General features: G+C 36.5%; 1 protein-coding gene and 1 long non-coding RNA gene across 2 annotated transcripts; both read right to left on the bottom strand.

Annotated features, from left to right (window-relative positions):
• Window positions 1–1,573: 1,573 nt before the first annotated feature.
• On the bottom strand, window positions 1,574–3,746 carry LOC116004032 (transcriptional repressor ILP1-like). Its single transcript, XM_031243973.1, has 5 exons — window positions 3,741–3,746; window positions 3,420–3,686; window positions 2,487–2,654; window positions 2,332–2,378; window positions 1,574–1,828 (listed from the first exon to the last, which is right to left on the bottom strand). The coding sequence occupies exons 1-5, from the start codon at window positions 3,744–3,746 to the stop codon at window positions 1,771–1,773; spliced, it is 546 nt and encodes a 181-aa protein (XP_031099833.1). The 3' UTR covers window positions 1,574–1,770.
• An 8-nt stretch (window positions 3,747–3,754) lies between these two features.
• LOC116004158 lies at window positions 3,755–5,787 on the bottom strand. The gene is made up of 6 exons (XR_004094741.1): window positions 5,436–5,787; window positions 4,962–5,021; window positions 4,517–4,621; window positions 4,299–4,367; window positions 4,047–4,216; window positions 3,755–3,963 (listed from the first exon to the last, which is right to left on the bottom strand). It is a non-coding gene; the product is annotated as an uncharacterized LOC116004158 (long non-coding RNA).
• Window positions 5,788–14,526: the final 8,739 nt, after the last annotated feature.

Below are 14,526 nucleotides of genomic sequence, written 5' to 3'. Positions count from 1 at the left end.
ATTTAAAAAAAAAATTACAATTATTACATTTAAACAAAAAAAAGTTCATCGACAATGATGGTGGGGGACGCACCAAAACACTCTCCCTCTTTTACTTCGGGAAGAACCTTCCCCCTGGAGCAAGTTTCTCCTCCTTTTCCTCTTGGACGGGAGATGTCCATAGTAATATTATTATTCCATATTATTAATTTGCATTTGATTTAAATAAAAAAGATTATATTGTGAAAACTAAATACGGTAATGACAAGATCAACCAATTCATGAGATCATGTGTAATGAATATAAATAATTTACAGTTATGGTGCAACAAACATTATGAAGTTAATTCAAGAGAAACACATTTTTCTTTTGTTATATTATATGTATAAATATGTATTGTATAATATATAGTCTTGGCACCTTTGAAGTTTTGTAAAAAAATATTATTAATGTAATTAAATAGTAGTCTCAAATAAAATAATTACAGGAGTAATAAATTTGTTCAAATTTTTAATGCCTAAATTTTTACTCTTGAGTTTTGAAAAAAAAAAACTTTTACAAAATCATCTAAAAGTATTCCTTAAACAAAGAGCCGATGACTGAACATTGGGTTTGAGTTTGGATGGGCTCTTTGTGGTACAATTTGGTATTAAATTTCAAAATTAAGTTGATTAAATTTTCCTCATTATTGTTTTGGAGCGAGTTTATGGAGTTTACGATATAATTGATAAAGTCGAAAAACCTAGTTATTAAAAATGATAGGAAAAAATATAAAAAACCCATTGAACAAAAAAATGCAATTGAACCATTTAACATTGAAATGTGCGCAATAGGTAAAACATGTTAAATTGCTTATTTGACATATAATGTGACAGATTTAAAAAGTTGACATTCACATGCACATTATGTATCATGTTTAAAAGGAGGTCACCTCCCCCGTCAACGTTGACGGTGGAGGAGTCCATCTCACCCATCAACGTTGACCGAGAAGGGAGTCGCATCCTCCTCCATTGATTTGGACAGAGGAGGATGCAACTTTGATAGAGGAGGATGCGTCATCCTCATTCATCAATGTTGACAAACGAGGATGTTGCCTCCCCCGTTAACGTTAGTTGACAAAAGAGGATGCGGCAACTTTGCCTCTACGCAATTTTTTTATTTAATTTATAAAAATTAATATTATATTATTTGTTAAATAATTACAGAAAAAATTATTTAATTAGTTTTCATGTGGCATGCGAAATCAATAGTTTATCGAAAACTTTTTACTTATAAAGAATGCAAATTGAATATATTTTTAATGTTATATTGTTTAGTCGCACAACTTTTCTATCAAAATGTCTAATTGTACAAAACGTAAAAGTTCAGTGGCCTAATTGACACTTTTTTTAAAATGACACTAGTACAAAAAGAGGCATTTGCGTCTGGAGTACTCTAGACGCATATGCAATAGACGCAATTGATCGGGACTATTTGCGTCCGGTGTTGACCAGGACGCAGATAGTCACCGAGTTCCGGAAGCAGCCGGTAATTTTTTATTTTTTTAAATAGACTATCTGCGTCTGGAACTTCTAATTCCAGACGCAGATAGTCATTATTATTTAAAAAAATAAAATTATTTGATAAAAATATAAATTGATAATAATAATAAATACAATTTTTTCCTGTACAAAATTGATAGTCATTACACATTAAATCCACAAAAACCTCAATGAATAATCCACAAAAATTATACAAAAATTCAAAAAAATAAATATTTAAAGAATTATTATGCTAAAACATGCCCATATATCAATAATAGTGAGTAAAGCTCTTCCAGAGTTTGAGTTGGATCATGAATGCCTCTGCCCTACATAAAATGAACATAATATGTAATAAACAAGTCAAATTAACAATCTAACAAGGAAAATGGTGACCTTTTCAGGACCATACCCTAAAGCATTTCAAGGAAAATAATATAATTAAACCCAGTAATTCAAGCAACACTAGAATCAAAGCTTGTGAATTGTATTTAGTCCACGTATGTTATGCAAATAGAACTCTTTACTTAGAATGAATGTAAATGACCCAAATTTTAGTTACCAATTAGATGCATTTATAATTACAGTAACCAACAGCCTGAACAGAGTTGGACACGAAATTAGCAAAGAAATGACTTACTAGTTAGCTCATAGCATAGTGCTCATAGACTCATATTGCATCACATCATCAAGTTGCATATAAGGACCAAAGCGTGTTACGTATTCAATATGAATAGTTAGCTCTATATCACTTTTGCAGAAAATGTGAATTTAAAAAATGATAAAAACACATTTTCCACATCTCTAACTAAACTTTGAACGTATGCATTACCTGAATAACCATGTCCACATCTCTAAAGCTTTCATAGTCAAGGGCACCTTTTAGTAGAGAGAGAGTTTTTTCAAAAATGTAAGAACAATAGTACAATTCAAGAAAATAGCATTAAAATGCAGAAATTTGCAAGTCAAAAATTATATACACCATACCTGCAGAAATGAACATATAATAGAAACAAAGTCACGAAGGTTTGGCATAAAGATGTACTTTTCACCAGCAGCAGCTAAAGAATTTTCCAAAGTAGTCACATTTGACAATGAAGAAGACAAATTTTCTTCAGTCTTGGACAAGGATGCCACAGTCCGGCCATGAGATTCCTGACCAAGGATAAAATGAAATGCAAAGGTGATTAAGATATTAAAATATGCAAAAGTGGTAATGTATACTATCAACTTCTCCACAAGGGCAATTGTAGTGACAAGTTAATCAAATGTCATAAGGAATCATTAAAGCACACTGGTAGTAAGATGATTACAGTCTACAATCTGTACATAAAAATATGCATAATTCTCTCTCTTTGAGCAATTCATGATAATCATCTACTAAAAGCAATGCACATGACAAATGAATAGGAAGCAGCTATCTCTAGAGGAAATGGTTACATGTAGTTTCCGATAATGACAGTAATTATGATCATAAAACTCATTTCAAGCTCAAAAGTATAACGGCAGGGAACTTCTAAACAATGTCTAAAGTTTACGACAAATTTTGTGCGTTTAGTAACTGGAGAAATGAGTCATATTTCAAAAAAAAAAAAAAATAGAAAATTGGAAAACAGAAAAATGTTTTGTTGTGAATCCCCTATCATATAGTTTTTCTCTTTAAAATTAACAGTAGGCAGTTAGCAGTTTACACAATGTATTGTTCAAAACATGACAAAGCTTTAGGACGTAAAGCCATATTAAGATTATTCTTACAATGCTAGTGTGTTTCTTAAGGAAATATACCATAATTTATCGTAACCAGAGCAAAATTCAGTGCTTATATAAATTAATATTCACTTAAAGGCAGGAACAATTTGTCTCAAGATATATACTTAAGAATAGGAGATCAAAATGATTCATTTGAGTGCAAAATTATACCTTAAGCCTACACACATTCTCATGCAAAGCTTTCTTGGCAAGCTCAGCTTGCTGTGAAATTGAGATAGCATTTGAACCAGCAAGCTCAGCTTGCTGTGAAATTGAGATAGCATTTGAACCAGGCCAGCCCCCAGCTGCTCCTGTAATATTAGGACTAACAACAGGAGCACCCCCAGCTGCTCCTGTAATATTAGGACTAACAACAGGAGCAGCAGCAACTGTCTGAGCGGAGGAATATACACTAGCTCCTGCAATTGGATATCCAAACTACAGGGATACTGTTGACACCATTACCACTACTACTCACTCCTCTACTAGAACCATCATCCTTCCTCTTTCCCAGGCCCTTCCTCACCTGCTATTCTTCCCAAATTTTATCCTCTTCATCCTCATCATACACACTATCATCTCCAACATCCTTCTGCACTGCTTTATCTTCATAATCCTCAAAGACTCCCCTCTTTCCAAGAATGCAATGTGGAGGGCAATACTTTTCAAGATCAGCAAATATTTTCTGCTTTAAGTTTATGTCCTCAATAACAGCCTGTTTTGAAGCAAAATACTATGAGATACGAAAACAGAAAATGAGTGGAAATCATTTAACTAAACTTTGAACGTATGCATTACCTCAATAACCATGTCCACATCTCTAAAGCTTTCATAGTCAAGGGCACCTTTTAGTAGAGAGAGAGTTTTTTCAAACTTCTCTTGACTCATTCTCCCCTTCTTAACATGGCTTTGCAATCCCGTTTTTTAGCCCGAGACTCATTGATTGTTCTGTGGCATTTTCTGATTGCCTAGAAAAGAAACAGAGAATTAAAAGCAATTTCAAAGCAGAGGTACCATCCAAGTGAAGCACATTATCTTCCAAGTAATTACCTCTTTACATTTAATTATGACAGGCTTTGAAAAGGCCGGAACCTGTGATAGTGAAATTTCTCTAGCTTCCTAACAATATCAAAAGTAAATTCCAATTAGCAAATAATCAACACAGGAGAAAGAAAAATAAAGATTAAGGTAAAACCATTCAAAACCAAAAGCCATCCTCTGATATTCAACTGACAAAACAATACTAGGAAAGATGGTCCAAAAAAAACCTAAGCCCGTCAACTGTTTCCCTGTAACCAGATTGCACATAATCTCGGTTGAGTGTCTCTATAGGGCAATTAAGCGTCTGCGGATGATAGTCAGGTGGCCCAAGTCTGGGAAAGAATATAAACCAATTTAAATCTAAATGATCAGGTAGATTAAATTATCTTAGCAATAAAAATACAAGTCCAAGAAAGGTTAAAACTGTGAAGCATGCAATTTGTCATGTTTGAATCACTTTCTTGACAACAGATTGGAACTACTGGAACAAAATTCAGCTTATTTATGAAACCATCTGGTCCATTTCTAATCAAATGCATAGAATAGAAAAAGGATATGGAGCAATGCATATAGATTCTAGCATATTTATCGACCCACCACCAACAAACAATAAGTGCTCCTGACTGCTAAAGAAAAGAAATAATTACTGAATTACAGATCTGCAGAACTTACCTAGAATTTAGAGGTTCCTTATCACACTTCAATTTGTATGATGTTAGTTGCAATGATCTTCTGCAGTAACAAAATAAGCTCATCCTTCAGTAAAGGGAAATTTATTGGGGGGAAAGAGGTGAAACAGTTTTGCACAGCAATCCATTCTAAAAGCCAAGGTAATATTATTTTACTTTTATACAAGAAATTGAAGAATGCCAAATTAAGTTGCATAAAGAATCAAGTTTTGTATACTACGAAGCTAAAGAGATAGCAGAAATGTTAGACAATCAAATTAATAATCACATCAATGAATAATGGAAGGATGATTCTTATATGGAAAAAGCATATTCCTTAATTAGACAGATACATGTGAAAATATGGAAAATAGGAAAACAAGAGTGAGAATCTGAAGTTTCTAACCCAAGGAAAGCACAATCTGGCAGTTTCTAACCCTAAACCCTAAACAAACTCAAAAATAAAATTTAAAATTACAGTATTCTGGCGACCAGCGGCGAGCAGCGACGAGGTGGCGACGGGAGGCTCTGGAAGGTGGCGAGGGTTCCGGGATGGTGCGTCATACCTTCCCGGCGAGCAGTAGCGGCGAGGAGCGGGGCGACTGGCGGCTGCGTCTGGCGGCGAGGAGCAGCGGAAACTGGGCGTGAGGCGAGGGCGTGAGGCGGAGGACTGCAGCGGTGTCTGTGTGGGGAAGACGATGAGCGGCGATGGCTGGAGGTTGAAGACAATGGTGTGATCGCGTGAGAGATCTCAGATCCAGATCTAAATTAGAACGCGTATTTGAAAAAAAACTAATAAAAAAAATAAAAGGCACTGCGTCCAAAGTTGACCACTTCGGACGCAGCTGGTGTAATACTTCGGACTTAGCTGGTCCTTTAAAAAAATAAAAAAAAAATATTTAAATAGTGGATATTTTAATTATAAAATTTCCAACGCGTTAGTTTACGCGTCCGGAGTTTCAACTCCGGACGCAAATTGTGTTATTTTTTTGGTCAATTTTATACTAGTGTGATTAGATAAAAGATGAGAGCATTCTAGGTTCTTTTTTGCATAGTTGGAGGAGAGAGAAACTGAATTAGAGGGGAGAGAAGGTAGGAAAGAGAAAATTTTGGATTTGCAAAATTCAAAATTTTCGTGGGTCCAAAAAAAAAGGCACAAGGATGTGTGTTTTGTGCACCTTGTGTGCCTAGAGATGATGTTAGTTATTATTTTTCCTTTATTTTATTGATGCATTCCTTATTAGATGCTCCTAAAAGTAGGGCATGAAAATTCTCCCTCATCATAATCATCATCATCTTCTTCTTTTTCTTCTCCTATCTTCCCTCTCTTTCATAATTATCACTGAACAAATTCTTTCATACTTATCACTGAACAAACCATTAAAAAAAATAATTCAACTCTTAGAAATACCTTAACAAAAGTTTGTAATTATTGGGGATGCTCTCAAAAGAGAATGAAAATAGCAACTACTCACTTTGATGTTGAGAATAGTGTTTTGTTCACTCAATCAAATCTTGGTCGAAGCATTTTCGAGCTTATCCTAACGTTCATTCATCATAGAGAACATAGGGTTAAGCTGCCCTATCCCAATATGATCTATGGTATTCTTACTACACAGGGCTTAACTCCTCTTGGTCATGAAATTATCCGGTCCTTGCCATTATACAAAGTTGATGAAAGGTTGATTTGTGGGAAGCAAGTCAAGGATGTTAAACTAGTGATACCAGCAAAAGATACTCAGATGCCGGACTTGGATGATGAGGCACTCACTCCCTATGTCAGAGATTTAAGGCAGTCCAAGGTGCTAAAAGTTAGAGTAGTTGAGCTCGAGACATTGAACCGTCTTATAAATCACCAGCTCGGCATTGCTCGCACTGAGCTAGCTACTGTTCTACTACACCTGAGTCTCTATGAAGCTGAGATAGATACTCCCACAACCGAGAATGGAGGATTTACTTCTGCGGTTTGAAGTTTGCTTTAACCATTATTTAGTAAAATGGGGGAGTAGTTGGAACTTAGGGGGAGTAAGATTTTTTTTTGCTCTACTTGTTACTTGTTTACAGACCTTGCACTAAAATGTTTGTTGTGCATAGTTTATGGTTTGATGGTCTGTATTTTGATTTTAGTACTAAACTACTTGTCCTTTTGGAATAAGGACTTTCTTTTTTGAAAGGAAGGACTTTCTTTGTTTTTGGTAAACTGCTATTTTTGCAATGCAATTGTAATTCTTCTTTATTGAGTTGTTTTGTTAAATAATAGCCAAAGGGGGAGTTTGTTAGTGTTTTAAGTCTAAATCCCAAACTTGTAATTGGCTGAATTATTGTTGTAAATTAGATAGGTTTTAGTTCTGAGTCTGACAGTATTAAAAGTGAAGACCTGATTGATTAGACAATACGCCAGAGCGTCCAGAATGTATCCGTTGGACTTCACCGACTTATCTACGCTGATCTCGCCGAGCAGTTACAAGTCAAGAGGTGACATTATAAGAAAGTCCCTACTCTTTGGACACCTCAAAGGGTATAACGGTAATCTTCTACATGGACATTCAAAGTAAGATTATCGTATCTACCTAGATAAATCAGAGTCTATATGAAGGGAGTTGATTCAAGAATTGAGCGGTTGATTGAAGCAATTCTGACTTGAATCACAAACTATCTCTCCCTTAGATTTACAAAAGCTTATTATGATAAACTCATCTTCTCAAGACCTAAGTTCTGGTGATTAGGGGTGTGCAAAACCCGCCCGGCCCGATAAACCCGCCCGACCCGAACACCGTTTTGCTCTCCGGGGTGGGTATCCGAATCCGAAGCTTAAAACCGACCCTTTATGAGAGCATATACGGTTCCAATATATTCGGGTAGGGTTTGGGATTTAGTCACCCGACCCGCCCGAATATCCGAAATTATATATAATGTATATGTATATACATAATACGGCATCGTGTGTGTTATGTATATATATTTCCATTTCGTTTAGGGTTAACCATTTGTGCAGCCACTCCCGTTCTGAACTCCTCACTCCTCCCTTTCTCTCCCAGTCGCAACTCTCCTACGCAGCCTAGGGTTTTCCATTTCTCTGCTCTGATTCTCTGATTTCTCTCACGTTCTCCATAATCCATTACTCCATAGTCCATTCTCCACTTCTCCTTCTCCATTTCTCTCCAGTCTACAACTCTGTAGGGTTACTCTCTACTTCTGTAGGCTTTGTAACCTTGATTCTCGAAGGCGAGTAGGTGACTCCTTTTGAGTTTCGACACCATCTCAGACTCAGAGGCTCTCAGTAACTCTTTGTCTCTCTGAATCTACTCACCTCTATTAGACGCCGGTACTGGGCGGTGGTGTCGTGGTGGAAGCCTCAAACCAGCCAAGCCTTGGTCGTTGACTCGGTGGTGCTGTGGTGGTCCTGGTGGTCCGGTGGAAGCCAATCAAGCCTGCAGCCATTAGCCATCTATTTTGGTTTTGAATTGCTTGAAGACCTAGTTCTCCGGGAAAATATTGGAGAAGACAAGTAAATCAAAAACCTTTTTTAATGCTATTCTGTATTAGTGTATTCAATATTTGTGTTGTATTGCGTGATACTGTGATTCTGTGATTCTGTGAATCCCTAATTTGTACATGAGTGATGAGTCACAGACTCACTAAGCCCTACTTTGTTGGGGCTTTCCATATATATGATGAATTTCAACAAATCCTGATATATGGTTTCAAGTTAATGGTATGGACCCTTAAATTTGTACATAATGTAATTAATTTGGTGGAAGCATGGAAGCTTACTGTGTAATTGTGTATTTACTATGTAATCTATGATTGTATCATACTATCATTTATATGATCCCTAATTTGTGGGCAATTTCATGTATATGAATATATGATGATGAAAATTTGATTACACTGTATGAGTGTATGAATGTATGATTGTATGAGCCCCTTAATTTGTGGGCAATTCCATATATATGATGATGAAAATCTGAGTATGGATATAAAGGTGGAAGCATAAGCTATTAAGTTGCATGTTTGTGTGACTGTGTCTGCTTTAAATGTATAATTGCTTTATGGCTTTAGACCTTTAGTTGGACAGTTTGTTTACTGATGCCCATCTTTTTAGATGGAAAGCATCAGTGCATGCTGATTGATTGCTGAAATGCTGAGTACTGAGTAGCTGAATGTTGAGTGCTGATTGCTGAAAGCCAGAAATTAGAAATCCTCATTTTGATTTGTTTTGAACTGTTAAGTGTCAACTGGTTTTAATATTTTGTAAATTGTAACTGTTATTTTGGATTTTGGAGTTAGGCAGTTATACTATCCACTTGACAGTTGACACTTTGATTAGTTATTTAGTTTGGTATTTTGGACTTTCTGGACTTCAGTGTCAACTTTGGACTTTGGAGTTGGACTTTTAATATTTTGCTATATGCAGCTTTGTAATTTTAAGTTTGTTATTTACAAATTACAAATTTAGATTTTTGTAATTTAGTTTGTCACTTAGCTAAATTGTTTATAGTTTATTAATTTAGATTCATTTTTTAATTTTTAATTTTGTTTTTCCCGAACCCGAACAATAACCAAAATCCGATTTAAACCGGCCGGCATCCGAAATGCAGAATCCGAATAGATATCTAATAAAATTTCACGGTTTGGATTTAGCTATTGCAACCCGAAGCCCTAACGGATGGGCCATCCGTAGGCCCGAACCCGCCCGATGCACTCCCCTACTAGTGATTTAAGAAGAACTTGAGAAGATATTCACTGATGCTTAATCTATGGACATGAAGACCATGCAGCTGTGGTGCAGTGTAGAGTTAGTTAGTGAATCGGACAGCGGCAGAGCGGCTCTCTAAGAAAGGGATTTCTTTGGATTTCTGTTGGACGGATCTCCGAGTTCGACAATCTGCTTACCTTGTGGGGATCACTTAGGTGAGATTATTTCATTTCTTACCTTCTGTACAATTGGTGTTGGAGATAGTGGATTGGACGCACTGATGGTCGTCCCCCAGATGTAGATACACATTGTATCGAACTGGGTAACCAATATCTGTATCAATTTACATTTTCGCACTTAATTCCTATTCTGTTGAACTCTCTGATTGATATGTAATTTAGGGTTTTGCATGATTATTCAACAGCGTATAGGTTAGGCAAACTATATGTTACTCACAGCAATGGTCAAGAAGAACAAGTAAACAATTAAGTAAACAAGTAGTAGAGATGAAAGAGGATATGGATTAGTCTTTCCTTGTAATGGTGCTTATAGTGTCTAAGCTACGAATTGTGAACTTGTGTTTATTGGATTTCAAGTAAGGTGTTCGCTATTGCCATCTCCATTCTCGGTCTTAATGGACTATCATGGTGTAAAAGAGCAGCCGAGTGACAATGTTGCACCTATGAAACATTTTATCAAACACTTTGCCTACACCTTATTTCGGACTTTGCCCTCTCGGATCTAAGGCGGGAAATGCAAGTGAGATTGAGGCTCAAGCATGTAGCAAGCTCTTGTCTAACTTGCTAATTCCCAAATCAGTCAAGGAATTGGGCCTTAGCTCCAAGAAGTTTTTGGCAAAAAACACAATCAAATCTCCTACTTCTATCAAGAAATCGAGCAATAAACACAAACAAAATTTCAAATCAATAATTCATAACCACACCAGCACCATACAAGTAATTGCTAATCCAATCCTTCAAGGTATTTAGCCACTCATGTTTTTAGAATGAAAGCACATTGAATTGAAGATATGATATAAAATGAGATGAAGATGAAATTGAGATGAAAAAGATGTAAAGATTATTAAACTTCAATCCAAATTGCACAATTAATCAACAAGTTGCTTCAATTTATCAAGAGAAATGCTCCAAGATCAAAGTAAGTTATCAATTTACCTAAACTTAGGAAAATATCTAAGTCTAACTAACTTTCTAGCTCTCTTCAAAAAGTCAACACTTCTGGCATAAATAATGCTTCGCACCCTCCACCACGAGTCGTGCACGATCGTGTAGGGACTTGTGGTACTCCTAGGAACGTCGTCACGATCGTGCAGCGGGCGTGGCAGCTACAGAAGTTTAGCCACGAACTCTACCACGATCATGCAGGCTTCTTTGATGCTTTTTTAGTTGTTGCAACCTTTTCCAAAAATGCTCCCAATCAAGCCCATATGCTACCACCTTGGTCCAAAAGCCTTCAAAACACTGAAACACACATATCATAAATCCTTGTAACACAAAGCAAACATTTTTCTCACAAATCAAGCACCATAGGACTCCAAATAAACACAAATAAACCCCAAAATGACCCTCAAAAGATGTATCTTTGGCACTTATCAAGTTACATGTTGGTCATTAGCCGATGGTTAAAAGACCTTTGAAATGGATTTCCCACCAACATATTTATTTCAAAATGCCTATAAATACTTCATTCAAGATTGAAGAAGTGTTCAAAAAGCTTTCAGGTTGCATTTACGTGACAAGTGTGAGCGAGTTAAAGCTAAAACGAAGAAATCTAGAAAGAGTTCATACCCAAAATTGTCCTCGATTATAATGGTTTTTCTCAATTTTGTCCTAAACGACTTTGGTCTCATAAAATAGTCCCAGACTTTCGTGTTATCGCTCAAAATTGTCCTCGGTTAGTTAAGGTGTCAAACGGGTGTTAAGTACAGGGGCAATTTTGTCAATTCATGTTGAAGTTTCTCAATCAATGGCTGTGATAGTCAGGAAAGAAATGCAGAGAAAAAAGAATGAAGAAGAGAGGAAAGATTGGATTTTTTTTGAGCTGATTAATGATTGGGTGGAACAGATTGTGGTAGCAAAAGCAATGGCAGGTGTGAAGGTAAGAGAAAAGAGTGAATCTGTGGCCATTCACATGGCGTTTGAATATTCTGAAAGGTACCAAAAACACTAAAAAGATTGATGTGGGAACTTGACATGTACCCCACCAAGGTGGGAACTTGACATGAACTTGCCTTCCTGTAAGCCTTGGTAGCAGGGTCCTAAAATTCCCTTCCTTTATTACTAAACCCTAAACCACCCGCAGAAAGACTATGCTGGTGCTGATGATTAACATTAACCCCATTCATGGGATTCTTTGTTTGAGCTCTCATTGCCATTGTGGTTTCAATCACATTCTGGAAATTGTTGGCTTTCTTGTTCCCATTCCCAAGAGGATTGGTAATTTTCTTCATTTCATCATCTTCAAGAACTTTAAGATTAATGTGGCCTTGCTAACAATGGCATATTTGCTATGTTCCTGGACTGTCTCGAAGGCCAAATGGCTAACCAGTAACTGGATTGCATTGTTCTAAGCGAAAAGGTCTTGAGATTTTGGGTAATGCGAAGCAAGCTCCGACACGGCCCAGGCCACCACCGCTTGTACTTTCATCGGACCTTCTTTGAGAATTTTCGCAAACACATGGCAGGCACTGGTGCCCATGAGAGGACAATTGTGAGCTTCAACATGAATTGACAAAATTGCCCCTGTACTTAATAGCCGTTTGACACTGTAACTAACGGAGGACAATTTTGAGCGATAACACAAAAGTCTGGGACTACTCTATGAGACCAAAGTCGTTTAGAACAAAATTGAGAAAAACCACTATAGTTGAGGACAATTTTAGGTATTAACTCAATCTAGAAAAGAAGCTTGTGCTACTCAAGTGAAGATCAAGTTCAACATCAAAGTACCAAGTCTTCTAGTTGGAGAATCAAAGAATCCTTTCTTTGAAATATTGTATCTCTACTCATCGGTAGAAGTAGAAAGAGGCGGAGTAAACTTGGTTGGAGTTGAAAAACCTATGAAACTCAATGACAGCTTGATTTTCAAGGCTTGAGTGTTCTTCTTGTACTAAAGGATAAGTGTAAACCTCCTTTGGAGTTAAAAGGAAAGGAGTGTAGTAGGCTGAGTTGGCTGAACCACTATAAAACTCTTTCTTTCTATCTTTTATTTGCTGCATTCATTTCCACACTCAAACTTCTAACATTTTGAAAGATCAAACCTTACGTGCAAAACATTTAAAAAGGAGTTAAACCATTTTCCGCTGCACATACTCAACGAAAGGTTAACTGAGAAGAAGTAACCCTTCAGATCTATTTAACCGAATTGTTAAATTTTTTAAAGAATGCATACAAGTCTATTCACCCTCACTCTAGACTTGTAACCCTTCCTACCAGAACCAACACATCGTTTCCACTAATTGGCTCGGCCTTGTAGGCCCAAGAGATAATGAGTTGAATCAAATCACATTGCTTGCTTGATTGGTGTGTAGAGAGGAGTGTTCCATGTGAAACTTGTGAATGACCATTTGGGGTTTTTTTTTCTTACGTATTCCTTGAATTGAGGTTGTCACACTTGATTTGCCACATATGTTTGGTAAAATGGGGGATACCACCCACTTGACTCTTGTGCATGACTTCATTATTCTACCATTTGAGTTTGTGAGTTTCTTGGAGCTATCTTTGGCACTTATGGTCTTTGATTGGTTGATTGACTTGCTTGAGGACAAATAAGGGTAAAGTGTGGAAATTTTTTATAAGTGCCAAAGATGCTATATTTTGTAGGATGTTTTGGTGTTTATTATTACCTTGTTTGAATTCTTTTTGAGTTGATTTGTGGGTTTAATTGCCTTATTTTAGATAAAGATGCATATGAGGGCTAACTATGGGGCAATTGTGCATTTTTAGGGAGTTTGAGTGATTGTAAGAGAATTTGAAGGCAAGAAAAGGGTGAAAATAGCAAAGGCATGAAATTTGGGCACGGTACAGGAATAATATGGTCATACTTCACTTGTATGAGAGCTTGCCGAAAGTTGTATACCTGGGATCACGTTCGTGGAAATTGTGAAGTCGAAGAAGACTTGGTACAAGCATGCATACGGGTATACAGGGCTCATACCAACGTCAATTTTAATGATTTATAAATAGCTTATTGGCGGTAGTTAAGGGTTTCTTTTTGCTTTTTTTTGTTTTTTTTTTTGTTTTTTGTTTTTACTTATAGCTACAACTCTTAACTTGCTTCAAATGTGGAAAGACAAAGTAGTTATAGGGTTTCAAGGTGAATTGACAACTCATTCTTGATCTTGAAGCTCTTATCTTGCTAGGATTATTGAAGATATTGGATTGACAATTGTACATTGTGTTGAGCTATGTATCTTTTCTTGCATTTTTCTCATCTCAATTTCCATTGATTCCTCTATGGCTTGCACAATCATAATGTTAATTGTGGAGATCATGTTTAGCTAGAATCCTTAGGGAAGTGGATTAAGATTTCCTTGTGATTATGCATGAATGATTCTTTGAATAGAGGAATTAGATGTATATATTGATGTATAAGAATCTTTGTTGGAAGTGGACTTATTGTATATTCTTGTATGGTGACGGCCACACCATGTGAAAAGTCTTGGATGTGTGTGGTTGCCAAGAGATTGGGACCACACCTAAGCCTCTCCACTTGCAATTCCTACCTTGCACCGAGAGGTAGAGCTCGAAAGAAAGTATGTAGGCAAGGTGTTCAATAAAATGTCTTGCGTACTTTAAGATGCTATTAAAGTATAACTAGAAGCACTCAATAGGCTAGTGACGGTAGCTGG

The sequence above is a fragment of the Ipomoea triloba genome, chromosome 14 (genome assembly GCF_003576645.1).
Source record: "Ipomoea triloba cultivar NCNSP0323 chromosome 14, ASM357664v1".
Classification (NCBI taxonomy): domain Eukaryota; kingdom Viridiplantae; phylum Streptophyta; class Magnoliopsida; order Solanales; family Convolvulaceae; genus Ipomoea; species Ipomoea triloba.
Note: the sequence above shows the minus strand (reverse complement) of the source record. Positions and strands in the feature narration are given on the sequence as shown.

Excerpts from the sequence above, each read along its gene's own strand:
- LOC116004032 (XM_031243973.1), bottom strand. Across the intron at positions 2,379-2,486 it reads TTATATGTTCATTTCTGCAG|GTGCCCTTGACTATGAAAGC; the intron begins GTATGGTGTATA and ends CTCTACTAAAAG. Across the intron at positions 1,829-2,331 it reads ATGTGGACATGGTTATTCAG|GGCAGAGGCATTCATGATCC; the intron begins GTAATGCATACG and ends CATTTTATGTAG.